At 36.2% G+C, this 17,708-nt stretch overlaps 2 protein-coding genes across 3 annotated transcripts; both read right to left on the bottom strand.

The window, feature by feature from the left end:
• Positions 1-824: 824 nt before the first annotated feature.
• On the bottom strand, positions 825-4,075 carry LOC105158124 (lysine histidine transporter 2). The gene is made up of 7 exons (XM_020692782.2): positions 4,008-4,075; positions 3,044-3,424; positions 2,512-2,905; positions 2,187-2,292; positions 1,502-1,593; positions 1,238-1,306; positions 825-923 (listed from the first exon to the last, which is right to left on the bottom strand). The coding sequence occupies exons 1-7, from the start codon at positions 4,058-4,060 to the stop codon at positions 825-827; spliced, it is 1,194 nt and encodes a 397-aa protein (XP_020548441.2). The 5' UTR covers positions 4,061-4,075.
• Positions 4,076-7,505: 3,430 nt separating this feature from the next.
• LOC105158079 (uncharacterized) lies at positions 7,506-15,759 on the bottom strand. Of its 2 annotated transcripts, XM_011074706.3 has the most exons (9): positions 15,043-15,759; positions 11,693-11,860; positions 11,354-11,452; positions 11,119-11,220; positions 10,912-11,022; positions 9,937-10,071; positions 8,329-8,673; positions 7,642-7,861; positions 7,506-7,545 (listed from the first exon to the last, which is right to left on the bottom strand). In XM_011074706.3, exons 1-9 carry the CDS (start codon positions 15,577-15,579, stop codon positions 7,535-7,537), a joined length of 1,728 nt encoding a protein of 575 aa, XP_011073008.1. In that variant the 5' UTR covers positions 15,580-15,759; the 3' UTR covers positions 7,506-7,534. The 2 variants fall into 2 exon arrangements, with proteins under 2 accessions (XP_011073008.1, XP_011073007.1); XM_011074705.3 differs by having other exon boundaries at positions 7,506-7,861.
• Between the last annotated feature and the right edge of the window lie 1,949 nt (positions 15,760-17,708).

Genomic DNA, 17,708 nt, shown 5'->3' with positions numbered 1-17,708 from the left:
GAACCTCTATCTTCTTTATTTTTCTTCTCTTCAATATAATTAAATAAAAATAATAAAAATATAAAATATGTATTCACATCGAGTCACTTCGGCAGCTAGAACTATTTATTAAACGGAGACACCTAAAATAACTTTTTTAGCAAGCAAAATGATGTATTGACTAAAATATCCTTAATAAATATATTTGCATTCTTCACAAAATAATTATTATCCCTTTTAATCATTTGACTTTACTAGCAAAATATTTATTCATTCAAATTTAATGTTAATTCAATTTATCAATTTATGCTCGAGTATTTATTTCATTTTTCATCTTCTTCATTTAATTATATATATATTTAATAATTTAAAAAATACATATCCATCGAGTGTTTTTCGATTGATAGTATTATTCATTTATTATATATACTTGTTCTCTCCCAAAATGTTTGATCTAGCTACTCTTGATACAAAATTTTAGATAAAAAATCAAAATCAAAATCAAATATTATAAATTTCAGGGTTAAACTTTATAGGATGCGCAAACTTTTTCAACTGAATATGATGTATGTTTGTAATTACAACTACAATTCCCAACAAATTGCACTTGTAAATTTACAAAAGAAAAAGCGTTTGTGTAATTGAACTTAACCTCATGAACGAGGTATCAACGTAAGTTAACAAATAAACAATTACTTCGTGACAAGTCTGTACAAGTAAGAAGTCTAGACTTAATTACCCACGACACGGATAGTAATTATTTATTAATTAATATAAAGAAAAAAAAAAGAAAAAACCTATATATATACCAAAGTATTAGTGGTGGTGATCAGTCTCCTATTAAATCAAGAGAAGAATTTGTAGCCTCTAGCTTGCAATATGATCTGCCTCAGTGCACCAATAGGCGCCAAAACCATCAGCAGGACACCCAGCACAATGCATGTCTGCACATCAATTACATTCACAATACATGCAAAAATTAGACCAACACATTAATCACATTGACATTCCTCAAAATTAGATCTAATTATATAAATATCTCGAATTTTTTATAAAATTACAAACACATCCCCTTAGAAAGTGTCGATGTAATGTGCCTCAAATGTAAGTTTTTCCTTAAGGGATGCACTTGTAATTTTATAAAGTATGAGGGAATGTTTATGTAATTAGACCTAAATTAAGGGGGTGTCGATGTAATTTGCCCTTTTATATATATGTTGTGTGAGACAGAGAATTTGACCGAAAATTGGTAACGTACCCAATTGGCAAACCAGGACAAGCTAAATCTTCTAGGTTTGTGGATCGCGAGCCACATTATACAAGGGAGCTGCAACGACGAAAATAGGTCAAATAATGTTCCGATTACGAAAATTATGAAATCCAATCAGGTTATTTTTTAATTTGAGATAAGAAGTTTTAAATTTCTAATAACATATCATATTTGAATTCGTCGAAATAATTCTAAATTCAAAAGATTTTAAATTGTCTCGCCCCGGATAAAGGGTGACGATGAGTAACTTACATAGTATGAAGTGGGAGCAAAGGCAAAACCTCCAAAGAAGCTGAGAAGTCCGCCGAAGAAAGGGAATGAAACTCCCAGCAGCATCGTCAGAGCTGCACGTATAGATGGTTAATCCCGAGCAGCAACAAAGCCACGCTCGATGGTTTTGCATAACACACATTCTTTTTACAGATTAAATGCATATCATCATAAAAATAAATTAAAATATATATATTTGAATTTGTGACGAGCAAAATATTATATTTTATGGAGATTTTTAATAATATTTTTTTATTTACAATAAAGGATTTTGAAGTATAAAAAGAGTACAATTTTTTCTACATAAAAGTGGGAGAATGACAAATTACGTGACGAACAAAGAAATAAAAGTAAATATTAAAAAATAAATTTTCAGACTTGATAGATAGATTACACGAGAAGAGGCTTATCTCTCTTAATAATTCAATATAAATAGTAGAAGTAGAATTATGCAAATTAGGTATGGTCGAATCAAATCAATCATACAAGTCATGTAACTGTATATTAATTACATAACAAATATATTATAATTGTCATATAATCGATTCAAATTTGACCAAAACCCAATTTCAATTAGAATTTTTCTCGTATTATATAGTTCCTCATAATTAAATTAAATGAAGTTGCCAAAAAACAAAAAAAGAAACAAAGGATAATTAATTCTTACCAACATAAGAGGTACGTGTAACTATACGAAGTAATCGAGAAGGCTTGAATTTCATCTGCTTTACTAAGTACGATTCCACCATGTCAAACACTGGCATTGCGAACACCTGAAATTTTGCCCGCAATTATAAATCACTATAATTTAAAACTATAAAAAACAAATAGTATGTACTAAAAATTTAATTTTGATCATAATTAATTAATATTTGTTCTTATTTTATTATATGCATACATCGAATGTGTTTGGACTGCTAATATAAAGTAAATGTAAGTATGTAAGTCGAGTGTATCGATGCTGCTAGTAATTACTAATCTTACGTACGTACCTGATAGCTGCCAATGACATGGACGACTACGAACATGTTGGCCGCAATGATAAGCCAGGCCGGTTTCTGGAGCGACATAAGAATATTGTCGTCGACCGTGTTTCCAAAAATAGCATAGCCGACGAAGGCGACAGGGAAGTAGCAGAGGGCGACGACGATATAAGCGATGACGACACCTTTCCACATGGGCTTCTTGGAGGGGTTTTCAGGAGTGGAAGGAATGGTTGCCTGAATTTCCAAGACAACATTGTGACCAGCAAAGGCAAAAGCCACATCTCCTAATGCACTTAGAAATTCAAACACTCTTCCTGAGCTGGTTGATGCCCTGGGCAAGTACGTTACTTCCGGTGAAATCCCTTTGTGCAAAGAGGCCACCCATCCTATGGTGGAGTAACTGTGGAAACAATGGATCGATTTTCATTCAGATTTTTTGCTCATTTCAGATACGACGGATTAAATTGCATTCAACCCCATGAAATCAAATATGCATATATATGAGAAGAAGATGAATTACAAGTGTGATGGGTGGTACCTGATGGACATGACTGCAGCAGCAAGAGAAATGACGGTGATGGAGTTGAAGTTGGGAAGATGAGAGAGGAAAAAGTGGACAGAGCCAAAGATGACGGTGAAGTAGGAGAGCCTCATGGGTTGGTGGGGGCGGAGCATGTCGTGGATTTTCTTGAGGGATTTGCCGCCGGTGACCATGTACACTATGTTGACGCCTACTTCCACCATCAGCTGCTGCGGCACCACCAGCCACAGCCCCAGCTTCTCCCCGAACGCGTGCTGCCCCAGCTCGTGGTACCGGTCGAACCTCTTCCCCGCCACCGCCTCATGCATCTCCACCATTTGCCATAACGTGTAGAGCGTGATGATCCACGATAGTACCATCACTGTAACTCCTGGACCCCTATATATATGCATATATCATTGATTATTAATCTATAGTTGGCCTTAAACAATGGAAAAATTTAAGCAATTTTGTGAAAACACTAACAATTGGGTATAAAACATGGAAAAAATTCTTGTTCGGACCTAATTCGACTGAACCAATCCAATTACAAAACAAATGTGATACACTTACTTTGTGATTGATCACTTTTCTTGAAGTGTACACACAAACCACATGATAAGTGTATTACACTTGTCATATAACTGATTCGAATTTGTTAGAGCCAAATCCAAGCAAAAATTTCTCATAAAACACCCCTAAATTGAAAAAGAAAAAAGAAGGATAATGCAAAAAAACAACAAAACACCCTTATATATCTTTTCACAAGGTTTTTATTGCCTATTAGTCTTTTTCTAACCCCCTTCAACAATGGTATGATCAATTAAGAAATTCCTATTCGCAACAATTTTTCAACATTAATACATAAGGTAAAGAGAGTAGGTAACAATGAAGTAGACGTCTAACAAATACTCGAACGTTTTCAGAAAATCTAAAAGTATGCATGTATATATGTGCGTCTCTAACACACGTACTTACGTACCATCCGAGTTCAGACATAGCGTAGGGGAGGCCGAGAACGCCGGCACCAACCATAGCCGTAATGTTGTGGAAGGCAGAATACCACCACTTCCCTTTCCTGGACGACGTGACGGGAAGCCAGTCATTCAGATCTTTCTCGTTCTTGGATTCAACCACCACATTATTACTCTGATCGACGTCCATTGCTAATCACTTGTTTCGGCTGCGTGTGCAAAGTGGATCGACCTAAAGTGCTGAGAATGTGAAAGAGGTGTTGGGATCAGTTAAGTGGATCAGTAGGGAGAGTATATATAGGGGGAGAGAGAGGGGGGGGTGAGGAGAGTTTGTTTCCTCTTCAAACTGAAAACGTCAAAATTAAGACTGAGTACTTAAGAGGTTGTTTAGTAGTCCTGGAATTCTTACGTCAGTGTGAAATCACAAGCTTTCACTCCCCCATAGGTGGGAATTCCGTACTGCCTCTAAATAGGTCTATCATCACCCGAGTAGTTTACTTCAAACCCTCAATTTTTTCTAATATTTTTGTTTTATTTTAGTACCTCAATTTTGGTTTCCTATTTTTTAAAAAAATCTCACATTACAAGAAGTATTGATTTTAATTATGATTAAAAGTAAAAAAATTATATATGACTAATATATTAATTAATTATGATTACTCAACAGCTATATTAATAGTTGTTTTTGCAAACAAGGACGAAATATTTGCTACAACTAAAAATTATTAAAACACCCCTTTCTCTCCCCCGCCGCCCGAGAGAAGGTTCTTCCTCCTCCAGCCCCCTTTGTGGAAAAAACAAATTGGGAAGTTGTGTTTTGTGTGTGAGGAAGACGTGAAAATTGCTGATGCTCTCATTGGAGAAAATTGGGTAAAAAAAACTGTACAACTCAAGAAAGAAGATTAAGTTTTAAATAACAGAATCCACCGCCTAAATGCCAACTAACTCTCAACTGCTAACTAGAACACATGGCCCAGTTATAAGCTGAATAGATGACTGTACGTGCTCACTAGGAAAAATACAAAGATAAGAAGCCGAAGTCGACAAATGAAACGCGCTTTTCTTCAGCCTTGGTCCAGCAAGTCGTCTTTGTTCGAGCTGCAACTGGAAGTCTTTCATCCTCAGCTTCAGTGTCCATGCCAGCAACAGGAGATAATCCAACAGCCCCCCTACAAGTGGGACTGGGGGCGAAAGAAACAAGGCCCAACTTGGAGAGAAAAAAGCTGAACAATTTTAGAGGGAGATGCTTGGTGAACATATTTGCAAATTGACCAGAGCTTCGAACGAGAACAGGAGCAACGAAACCTTCTTTATAAGCATCAAGAACGAGATGATAGTCAATCTCAACATGTTTGGTGCACTCATGAAAAACAGGGTTGGCAAGAATGTGGAGGGCAGCCTTATTGTCACAAAAGAGATTGATGCGCAGGGTGAGATAAATGCCAAAGTCTTGCAGGAGAAAGGAAAACCAATGCAGTTTGCAGACTATATAACAGCTAGACTGCGGTATTTTGCCTCTGCAGTAGGGCGAGATTCAGTAGACTGCTCTTTAGTTTTCCAGGAGATGGGAGCATTGCCAAGGAAAATGCAAAAACCAGTCAAGGAGCATCGTGAATCAGAGCAAGAAACCCAGTCTGCATCACAGTAACCTTGAAGAACCAGAGAGTTAGCAGTAGAGGGAAATAAACCTAACGAAGGACAGCCCTTGAGGTACCTCACCACATGAAGGGCTACATTCCAATGACCCTCACAAGGATTATTCAGAACTGGACTCAGCTGCTGAACACTGTGGGAAATGTCAAGGCGAGTAAACCCCAGATACAATAAGCGACCCACCAAGCGCTTGTAAAAGTCAGGGGTCAGGAGTAAAGCGCAGTATCAGCGCATAATCTGAGGCCTTGTGGAAAGGGTGTGGAAACATATTTAGCTTGCTGTAGGCCAGTGTCTGAAATGATGTTGAGGACATACTTGGTCTGAGCTTAGTAAATACCATCAGAATTACGAGCAATCTCCAATCCCAGAAAGTATCTGGCGTCACCTATGTCTTTGATGGTAAACAGAGCATGAAGGTAGTCGTTTACGTCCTTTAAGAAGTATATCATCGACATAGAGCCAAAGAGCTAACAAACCATGGGCAGTACGTAAAGTAAACAAGCAGTGATCATGTGCCGACTAATGGAAATCAAAGTCCTGAAGCTTCATAGTGAACTCCACATTCCATTGATGAGAAGCTTGCTTCAAACCATACAAGGACCTTTCTAACTTACAAACCAAATATGAGGCGACTCGATAACCAGCAGGGGGTGTCATGTAGAAGTCCTCATGTAGATAGCCATGGAGGAAGGCATTATTGACATCAACTTGTTGCAATGCCCAACCCTTTGCAGCTGCAAGTGTAAGAAACAATAGCACGGTCACTGCCTTTGCCACTGGAGATAAGCTTTCTGTGTAATTAATGCCTTCAACTTGGTTGTATCCCTTGGAAACCAAACAAGCCTTATACCTCTCCACACTGCCATCAGCCCGTAGCTTCATATTGAACACCCACTTGCACCCAATAGTATGTTTTCCCAGCTGGGAGGGGGGTTAATGTCCAGGTCTTGTTTTTCTCCAATGCAAGAATCTCAACTTCCATGGCTGCTCTCCATTCAGGGTGCTTAACAGCCTCTATAAAGGAGCATGGATCTTGCAAAACTGACAAAAAAGCCACAAAGGATGTGTATGTAAAGCTAGGAGAATGCGAAGGAGAAGTGTGATGGTGACTAACAAAATCATGTAGCCACAAAGGTTTTTGTGTTTGTTTGGAGGATCTTCGGGGTACTTGAGGAGCTACCTTCCAAGTTTGCTCACCATGCTCAACGCATGTTAGAAAAGCGTGTAAATGTGCCTTTCCAGCATCTTTTTGTCACAGGGGATGCTGAACGATGGGAGGTGATTCACAAGGAGTAGGCAGGGGTTGAGCAGGCAGTGAATGATCAGGATTTTTCAAGCTGTACATAGAAAAACTTTAAATTTGATTGGTCTGGTGGACCTACAAAAAACAATTTTTTCGTACTTCCTGTTGAAGTCTTGGCACGTTGTTTTTGCATATTATAGTGATTCATTAAATTGACGCTGCTGATCATCTTTCTGAATTCACAGCTTTTCACCTCACTGCTGTTGAAAGATTACTTTCGTGGATTCTCTTTGACGATATAATTGATGTACTAAAAAATGTTTTAGTCAATTCTCTTTGATGAACTTAATTAATCCACACTACAAATAAAGGAAGGTCAAATTCAGTGAGGATCAACTTAATGACAGCGTTGATTTCTCCTGGAAAATTTTTGAAACTTCGACTTTCCAATGGATATCGCCAGCAGGAAACTAAAGTCTGGTGTTTATCGTGGAGTCGTGTGCCTGCCATTGCTAAACCAGACTTGTCGTAGTAGCACTAGTCTATGGTCCTGTGGTGTTGCAATCCAGATTGATAAACTAGTTCCATGCGTTTGTCATGCGACGACTGATGAACAAACTTGCAATAATTTCCTTGGCTTTACCTGCTGTCTGAGAATAGAAGGTCTATATAACAGAAAGGTTCCAATGTAAATCTACAAAAACTTTGGAATCACTAAAGTACACTGGTACAAAGCAAAAGACCACCTGAATTGATTCTGCTCCTTTCTCTATACATTTCAAACAGAAGTTCCTCATTATTCCGAAGTTTAATGTAGTCGTCCACATCATAGCAAGACGAGCAGTCAATGTGTGATTGTCTGGTTTGGCATGTGTTTATATCAGTAAGACTGCTGAGGAGACTTGGGCTCCAACTAGCGCAACTGCTGGTGGAATGATTACTTGGGTCGTGAAACGAGAAGATGTCCTGTGAAAAAAACACCATGTTTGGCAAAATCTTTACACATCCGTAAAACAGGTATTCCTGCAGAACACAACTAAATGAAAAGAAAAGAAACCAGGCGTGCTTTGTCAACAACCAAAAAGACCCAGTAATACTTGAGTTTGTAACAATAAACTCGTAACTTGGAACATTTACAAAGCACCCTGTTCAAGAGAAATCTAGTTGAAACAAGAATAGAAACCGTGATTATTTATTTTACCCACCCTCAATTTTTTTTACATTATCTCAAACTTTTTTTTTGTTTTTTAATGATTTCAACAAGCATAAAATAGTAATTTCCACAAGGAGAATATTTGTAATTTCTCAAATACCGAAGGGATATTCGTAATTATACCAAACCTCAAGAGAGATACCTATAATTTACCCTAAAAACAATTGGTAACTTTTCGGAATATCAAACATATTAAAGGGTTGGAGTAGGAGAAATTAACCTTTTCCGGAACCCATTGAAGTGATTTCGGAGTGATAGGAGTCTGTGCCTTGGTATTGGCTGAGAGAGAACCATCAGTACCTGGCTCACACTGCAACCAAGGCAAAATAATACCATCCATTTCACCAGGACAAGAAGTAGATCCAGTTGGGCTCTTGTAAGGTTCAACCATTCTTACAGTAGAATCTCTTGGCCTCATAGTTCCTCCTAGAGTCGAACTTCCATCACTTCTTTCTCCATCAAAAGAAGATATGTCCGTATCCTCAACATTAGAAATGAAATCCTCAAAGTACTTTTCCGCTTCCTCAGTCAATCTTTTTGACATCCTATGTTTGTCGCTACTCCTCTGTGACACCAAATAGCAGAGTTATCACAACATTATAAAACTATCAATAGAGCACTCACATTTCAACTAGGCTTGTGAATGGACGGGTATCGCTCTACCGGCACCCATTCGCAATAAATACCTATAGTGATTTCTTCATACCCTACCCGATGAATAACCATTGGGCCTTACTATCCAAAAAAATCAGGTGACATTTGAGTGTTACCCGTTCATTTTTTTCTTCTACAATATATTTCAAAAATAAATTTCTCAAATTTTGAAATTACGTTGAAGTCAAACAATGAAATTTCTTAAAATGAACAATGCAATTTTTTTATGTGTTTTTTATAATGATATTACAAGAATATGTTACTAAATTAACTTATGAGTAGCATTTCATGAACCCCCCCCCCCCCCCGCAAATCAATCAAATAAAACTAATTATTTAAATTTTCAACTAGTGCAAATTGATGATCAATGAATTCAAATTTAAATAATAATTACGACGGACCAATATTAATTAATTAATTAATTAAAAACTTAAAATAATGATCTTAAAATTTATCCGAATGCTGGACCAATATTAGTTTATAACAAAATCGAGATAAGATTAAAAGAAGAACAATATTTAAGGATTGGTACAATAGACTAAGTTGATTACGACAATATTTCTAACTTTCGCATAAATGTCTTATCTATTTGAATTTGAGTTCAAAAAAGTTTTCTATATTCCATATATTAGTCAAAATTAACTAATCTAAGTTCCTTTCGTATTTTTTCCAAAATTATCAAGTTAAGGTTTCATAAATTTATCATAAAGTTAATTTTCAGTTATTACAAAATCAATGATGAAATTTTGGTCAAACATCAATACATAATCAATATAAATAAAGTACGCACTAAAATGATTATATACCATTTAAAAGTTTTTAAGATATTAAGTAAATCTAATCGATCGATTTACTAAAAGTTTATAAATTCAGTAATTTTAAATTGACCGAAAAAATGAACATTTCAAAGAATTAGACTATGTCAATACCTATGGGTATTCTAGTGTATTAAGCCTTTACCATTCCCGTGGGCATTTTAGGGTATTAAACCTACCCATATCCACTCATTCAATTTCATGGATTTAGGATAGGGCTGGATCCTCTACCCATGGAGTAGAGTACTCATATCAGTAGGTTAATTTTTGGGTGCGGATATGGTAAGAACCTACAGCAACATTTCAACTAAAGAATGACATTTGAGTAACATATTTGACAACTTTAAAGTAATATAAACCTTTCTAGCTCGTGATGGCTTCTCTGCTACAGCTGAATTCCTTGAATCAGGATGTTCTTTGACCATTTTAGAGACTCCCCGTCCTCGTTCCCCACGCAACATTTGAGCGTGAAGATCTTCTTTGTGCTTCTCCAACTGCATATTTGTGAGAGATTTCACATCTTAGGACTATGTACACAAGGTTATTAGTCTCAAAAATATGAAATGATGAATCAAGAAAGTTCGAAATAATTCGAGCAAGCTGTATGGTAAAACAATATCTAGAGGATTCGGAACATTAATTCAAAGGGTCCAATAGAAAGTCCAATCTTGAAGTATCCCAGATTCAAGTGCTACCTAAACTAAAATGAATTTTAAATCCTCAACAACTCAGATCCCAGGTCAACAAAAACTAATCAAACATCCGCAACAAATATAAACTGTGTATAATTTACAATGTGCTATGGTCAAAGTTTTGTATGTTCATTCACATTTCTTATTGAATATAACTAGAGAACCATTCAATTGGACTTGAAGTTTCAGAGAATAATGGACTCCATATGTGAACCCGCATTAAAGGCATCCCAACATTAGTACGAAGTTTCATTTTAACAAGTTAATTCATGTTATTTTGCCTTAAATAAAAATAAAAGCAAAAGCTTGTTATGTAATTCTCTTTCATACAAACAGGCAACCCAAAGACCTGCAATACAACAAGCTGAGGCCCGTAAAACTAGACAAGGAAACAGAAGAAATTGTGGATTGCTAAAGTAAGCAAATTAAGGCATAGTAACAATTTGCTTTTATTGAAAAACTATAGATTGGTGAAAATAATCTGTGTCGTGGATATACTAGTCAATCCACTAGATTTGAAGAATCAACTTCTGCCAAAAGCCCTAAGTTTATGAGAGAAAGAGAGAGAGAGAGAGAGAACTAATATAATCTACAGAACCTGATGAGATGGGAAGACTTTGATTCAAGAAGCAGAACACCCACCAGTTCCAACTCCGTAGAATAATTTTTTTTGGTTCTTGGAAAGTCCTGAAAAGACTCAGATTTGTCTGATTCCAAGCAACTAGTTAAAGCTGTCTGGCTTCTACCCATTGCCTGTGCATAAACAAGTAGTACAAAAATCACAAAAACTTATGTTTTACCACCATATGTAATATAACTGTTTCAGCAAACCAATCAGTTTCAACGTACTTGATTTAGTTCAGTTCGGATCTCTTCAACAGCATATCTGAGTTCTTTCCTCATCACTTCATACAGTTCACCACTTGCAACATCCTCACTAGGGTGCTCAGCCTGAAAAGCAAGAAAGAATGCACAGGAGAGATAAAAATGGGATAAAGAACTTTAACAGTTTGCCTCTTAATGAAAAAATCCATGGCACTACTACGCATGAATTATTAAAAATATAAACAAAAAATAAATCAACCTTCTTTTGAGCATGAACTGCTCGGATTATCTTCTCAAATCCATTGTTCCTGAGACGACTACTCTTCGATTCATCATCAGTAAGGGCGGACGAGTGGCTCTGCGAGGTTCAAAAGTAAAGTCATCATATAACATACATTTTTGAATGAGTTCTGTCTAAGCTCAACATGATTTATAAACATGATGGAGGGGTAAAAAAGTAAAAGACAGATGGTGAAAAAATTGTGACCACCATCTTTATCAAATTTCAAACAAAGCATTCAGTGACTGCCACAAATACAAGCATATTTACAAACAAAAATGACAAATACACACATCATAGACAAGATGCAGATCTTACAGAGTATCCATCATGTAAAATAGAGAGATCTTTATGGCTCCAAGTTCTACCCAGAGTTCGATTGCTTGAAGCTGTTGCTTTTGGTGCCAAAGGCAATTGACGATTCCCATTCCTAGGAGCCTTCAAGTTAGCATGATTGGTTGAATTCCAAGAATGATCCACCTCACTCTGTAACGAATGCCAATGACAGCTCAAAGTTTAACTTGAAAGAACCACAATTCTGTCTTTACTGAACAAAGTACTAGAATAATCAGTTACATTAATACTTCTGTTCTCTGTACATGAACATGCATTTGTATGTGCTCCTTGTTTTGGCTTATTTTCCAGACAAGAATAGTGAATAGAGCATCAACAACCAAAGCCCAATTATTTTAATTGACATTTCCCAAAAACCATGGAAAAACAACTCAGGCTAATCTCAGCTAGACCAAGTTATGAAGCTAGGTCTTCAATGCTTTGGGTTTATTCAAAATATAATAACACACTCAAAATTTATGGCTGGGCTCAAGCAGTGAGTTTGGGACCGAGCTCAAGCAAAAACTAAAGAATTGTGTCCAAATTGAGCTACAGAAGAATAACATTATAACAGGCACATAGTTACAAAAGGCGCCATAGTTGTTAAAGGCGCACGGCGCAAAGGATCCCTGGAGCTATGGCGCACGGTGCAGCCTGCCTTTTTAAAGCACGGTATATATTTGCATATATAAATTATATTTTCATATATTAATATCTTTTAACGTCAATATTGCTCAAATAATTAATACTAGAAACTATAATAATCATTATAGCATAAAAAAAATATATGTAAAGAAACTAGTGAGGGATTTTCGATTCCTTTTAAGTTTCTTTTTTATTTTTGTGTTACTTTCTTTAAAACAATATAAGTTAAAAGGTTTAGCAAACACAACATTTTTCTGTTACTTTCTTTTAAATTTATATTCCTTTTTTATTTTATTTTTTCTCCTTTCAAATGGAAAAAAGAACCAAAGAGAGAGACAAGATCTCCGAAAACCCTAGTTCTGCGCTGCCGCCGAAGTCCCACATCAACATTGCAACCGACCCTAGCGCCGGTGCAGCCTTCGCACATCCCCCACCCACGCCGTTGGCTGTCTCACACCCTCCTTCGCGGCGCCTGAAGCCTCGCCCCGCTCCATGCCTCTTTGCCCCTGTAGCCACCCTCTGCCATCACAACCCCCACTGCTTCACCCTTTATTTGAACTAGGCGAAGCCCAGTCTTTGAAAACAAACTAGGCTTGGCACAGTTTTCTTTCATTACTTGCAAAAGACGCCCTTTGCCGCCACCATAGCGAAGCCCAACTCCATTTTCTAAAAATGGCGTCGGGCTTGTGCCTCCCGCGCCTTGCACCATGGCAAGCTTTTTTTTGCGCCTTTAATAACTATGAAAGGCGCGCCATAGCTTGCTCAGCAGCATTTTTGTAAAATGGTGTTTGGTTTGCTCCTGGTGCAGTACAAGCGGCGCATTTAACTTATTTTTTTTAAAGAAAGTATAAGAAAATTACAAAAAAAGAAGATAAAATCCCTAACTACTTGTTTGCCTCGATCCTAGAACAAAAAAATATGAGAACATACCCATTCCTCTTACAGAATGAGGCATTTAAAATTCTCTAGGAGGGTTGCCTGAGTAGAAATGTATGCAGCTATTGGTGCTCTGGAAAGTACAAGCAACATTGTAAAATGTATTGAACTTGTTATATTCTTGAGCAGAGGGGAAGATATTATTAGGTAGAATAGAATATGCTCTTTTGTCCTTTAGTTATTTATTTCGCTTGCTATGGTAGGTAAAAGTTTAATTTGCCTTTGATGAGTAATCTTAATTTTCTTAATAAGCACATCCTTGCCTACCCAATCACTTAACTCTAGATTTGGGGTGGTGGTAGGTGGGAGTCGTAAACTGTGCTTGCCACCTAAAAGATACAGTAAGCTCTGTGTGGCTTGCATACATGCGCGAACATACTTCACCTGTAGGTCATATACGCAAACTATAGAGAATAGTTTAGGGCACTCAAAGTCATAATCTTTCTCCAAAAAAGTGCCTAGAAGTTAGAGATTCCCAATAACTAGTCATTTCTAAAATGAAAGTTTTCTTTCTAAACTACCCTCAAACTCAAAAAATGAAGTTATAAATAACACTAGTAGCTCCAAACCAGTGCTTCTCATTGACAAAACTAAAAATATGCCAAAATATTCACTTTCTACTACCTCACATCTAAACCTTACTCCAAACTGAAAATAGGGAATTCAGTCTTTGAGAGAGCAGGAGAGAGAATATGTCTAAATCGAATAAAGAACTAAATCAACCATTAAAGTTGCAAATGAATAGTCTAACCTATAATGCATGAATATCGTAAAAACAATCCCTTTACGGTACCAAAAACTCCCCAGACACCAATGCTTGGATTCAGGAAGGACAACGAAGATACCAAAAGTTGGGGGGGGGGGGGGGGGGGGGAGTTGGATATGCTTCAAACATGACATGAGGAGTATCCTATGTGTCTCAAATACAACAACATAGTTCATGGTTTTTATAACCTAAGGGCCAATGTAATTTAACAATCTAAAGTATATTTTGAATCCTTTTGTGTAAATTTTATTAATTTTCATCTTGCATAATATTCTCTAGGTCTAGGGAAAATTACACTCCTCTCCTCCGAGGTTCGGTATAATTACAAGTAAAATCCCTTGTAAAAATTACATCTAGTAGCCTGAAGTTAACTTCTGTTTAACAAATAAATCTCTTTGTTAGTCAAAATTTACCAAATTTGTTGATACTAATATGAACTATGTTAGTATTGCAGACCAAACAAATTCTTCCTAACTAAACTACCCTTATAACAGTGAAAATATAACCCCTCAAATGTATTAATATATGGAGATGTATAATTATAATTTGATCATACAAAGATTTATTTCACATGCAATAAATCAGTAATAAGCCAATTGAGGTTAAATGTGAATTTTTACTTGATCTTTTTGTTAATATCATCAAATAAGAAAAATTTCACTAACAGAAGGACTTATTTATTAGACAAAAGCAAACCTCAGGAATACTGCATGTATTTTTTCAAACTATATGAGATCTACGTATAATTACACCAAGACGAGAGTAATTATTCCTATTTCCTATTCTTTGTTTTTTCGATTAAAAATGATGAAATCTATTAAAAAGAATTTGCGATATTAAAATATAATTTTTACTGCTTTTTACTGCCATCAGGTAAGTTCTTGCTGCAGTGTTTCTATGCTCTCAAACACTTAGATGTGCTTTTGCACACTAAGTAATACGAGCACAATTGTTTCCCAAAGAATAACAAATGAGAAATCAAACTCACCTCAGAGTCGCTAAGTTGATACCGAGCCACCGATAGCGACCTTCGCCTCCGTGAACCGGCATCAGACAAACTGACATTTTTGGTCCTGGAGACGGAGCTACTCAAAGAAACATCTCCACGGCTCCTCGACACCGAACGCCCCCGCCTCCTCGAAGAAGCCGTATCACTCGCCCACCGCCCTATTTCCCCACGCCGAGAAACCGAGCGCCCCTCTCGCTCCTTCCTATCCCCTACTCCCCCGTCGCTCCCATTCTCATTCCTCGAAGAAGAAGATGAGAAGAACTCGAGCGCGAGATCATCCAAACTGATCTCAGAGAACTGCGTCGTCGGCCTCCTCTTAGTGTCCACGAACTTTTCCCTTGCCTCGTTCTTGTTGTAGTTCGGTAGTATATCGTCCGGCTGGGCCTGGATGGGCCGGGAGAATCGGCTTAGACTCCGTGAGCGGCGGAGAGAGCTGCTGGCACTCCCGGAATGCTCGGAACTGGAGGCGTCAACAGAAGCCCTCTTGGTCGTTGATTTGAACGCCGATGTCGCCATCGTTTCTTAACTTGTGATGATCAATTGACTGAAAACTTTCACCTACATAAATATACAGAACTCATTCCGAATGCATACGTTAGGGCTTTCTGGTGATCAAATTTTGAATTTTGACCACTAGCAGAAAGAGAAAAGGAATGTTTATGGGAAAATGGGTTTTAGCGAGAGAGTTAGTGGATAGCTTCGCGTATGCATCGAAGATGGGAAATAATTTGAAATGAAATTTTTTAAAAAAAATAAAAATAATCAATTTAAAATTTTTAGAAAATATTATTATTTTAAAATATTAATGAGATTAATGAAATATTAAAAAGTATGAAAAAATAAGAAAAAAAAAAGAGATGTGGAAGTTGTGAAATGAAAAAATGAAAAATTAAGAAAATATTTTTATGTAAATTTATATATGCATTTCTTCGCCTCTAAATGTTAAAATCATATTTTATTTATACATTCATTAGGACTACAAATTGCTTCGTATTATAAATAAGAAGTTCGAGCACGAATTGGTTCTAAATTCAAAATATCATAAAGCTATAAGACAATCGAGAGCACTATTATAGAAGAGATAAAACTCTTGAAAAATCTACTAAACCAACAGGTCAACTCAGAACTCATAGCTCATAGTCCATAGGGGATAGTAGAGCCTTACTGCATTCCTTCATAAACTCAGGAATGCTCGGCTCAATTGGTTCTCTTGACTTACAAATAGACTTTCAGTCGGGTCTTGAACCGGTAGCTCCTTGCTTTCTCAAGATGTTAGCTTCGAGCTTCTTCTTCGAATCAGCTCTCGCCGCCTCTTTCGGAGGCTTTGGTTTCGCCTCGAGTGTAATAAAGCTGGATTTCGTAATCCTATAATTTGACATCTTTATCTAAAATTTTTTTTACCCGAATCTCTATTTATAGGAAACGCAGACCGTCGTGTTAGGTCCCAATTCAATCGAGTTTGCAAATTATGTTAAATCATTTTAAGAATATTTCATATTTCAAGCAATCACAATGAGAATTGTTTAAACAAGATCAAGATTCATGAGAAATTTCCCTGTGTTTGGATGAAAACATATATAAAATAGTGGACTAAGTACCCAACAAATTCTCCTCTTCCAAACTTGCAACTTCCCCGCTTCCATAAAATCTTTCTCCCAGTTGTAAAATCAACTCATCAAATGTTTAATTTTTTATACATCTAATTGATAGTGCTTAATTTGGATATTCTTTGATCTTACTATCAGTTTTTTTTGTTTTATATTTAAGGGATAATTACACTCTCATCTTCTTAAATTAGAATAATTATACAGAAATTTCATGTCGTTTGAAAAATTACATCTAGGTCTTTTGAAATTTACTTTCGTCTAACAAATAAATTTTCTTTAGTCAAAATTCACCAGATTTATTGATATTAACAAAAAAAAAATTTAATATTTATCTTGGTTGACTTATTACTAAATCGTTGCAGATTAAATAAATTTTTTTCAGATTAAAGTACCCATATAACGGTGAAAATATACCCTACATGAATTAACGCGTTAAAAGATATTGGAGTAATTTGATCGTAAAAGAATATATTTAACTGGCAATAAGTCAATCGAGAGTTCAGATGGATTTCTTTCTAGTTCTTTCGTTGATATCAGCAAATTCGATAAATTTTTACTAACGAAGAGACTTTAATGAAAGGACTTACATATTAGATGAAAACAAACATCAGGATACTGGATGTAATTTGCCAAACTATGAGAGCCTACTGTAATTGTACGAAACCTCAAGAAAGAAGAATATAAGTACCTCTTCTTTTTACTAATATCAACAAATTCGATAAATTTTTATTAACAGAAAAATTTATTTGTTAAGCAAACGTCAAGAGTGTTAAATATAATTTCTCAAACTACAGAAGATTTATGTATAATTATACCCAACCTTAAGAAAAGAGAATGTAATTATCCCTATATCAAAAATATGAAATTTAATCGCTTAACTGTTACTTCTCCTGGGTACCCTAATTAGTAATTACCAATATAATGTGATAATGGCAAATAGGTAGAACTCAACAGAGTCCTGGACCTGTTTGTCTTAATTTTTCAAAAGATGCACTTCCAAAAAATATGGGTTACATCAACATAAGACAAGGATACATA

This window comes from Sesamum indicum, linkage group LG3 (assembly GCF_026168435.1).
Source record: "Sesamum indicum cultivar Baizhima isolate 11 linkage group LG3, ASM2616843v1, whole genome shotgun sequence".
Taxonomy (NCBI): Eukaryota; Viridiplantae; Streptophyta; class Magnoliopsida; order Lamiales; family Pedaliaceae; genus Sesamum; species Sesamum indicum.
Note: the sequence above shows the minus strand (reverse complement) of the source record. Positions and strands in the feature narration are given on the sequence as shown.

What these genes read in the sequence shown, in the direction of transcription:
- LOC105158124 (XM_020692782.2), bottom strand. Translation starts at nt 4,060, where the DNA reads ATGGTTGGTGCCGGCGTTCTCGGCCTCCCCTACGCTATGTCTGAACTC. An exon ending in TACACGTACCTCTTATGTTG is followed by an intron (nt 1,594 to 2,186) that starts GTAAGAATTAAT and finishes CTATACGTGCAG; the next exon opens with CTCTGACGATGCTGCTGGGA. An exon ending in TTGCTCCCACTTCATACTAT is followed by an intron (nt 1,307 to 1,501) that starts GTAAGTTACTCA and finishes TCGTCGTTGCAG; the next exon opens with CTCCCTTGTATAATGTGGCT.
- LOC105158079 (XM_011074705.3), bottom strand. Translation starts at nt 15,579, where the DNA reads ATGGCGACATCGGCGTTCAAATCAACGACCAAGAGGGCTTCTGTTGAC. An exon ending in TTTTACATGATGGATACTCT is followed by an intron (nt 11,453 to 11,692) that starts GTAAGATCTGCA and finishes TGAACCTCGCAG; the next exon opens with AGCCACTCGTCCGCCCTTAC. An exon ending in ATTCTACGGAGTTGGAACTG is followed by an intron (nt 10,072 to 10,911) that starts GTGGGTGTTCTG and finishes ACAAATATGCAG; the next exon opens with TTGGAGAAGCACAAAGAAGA.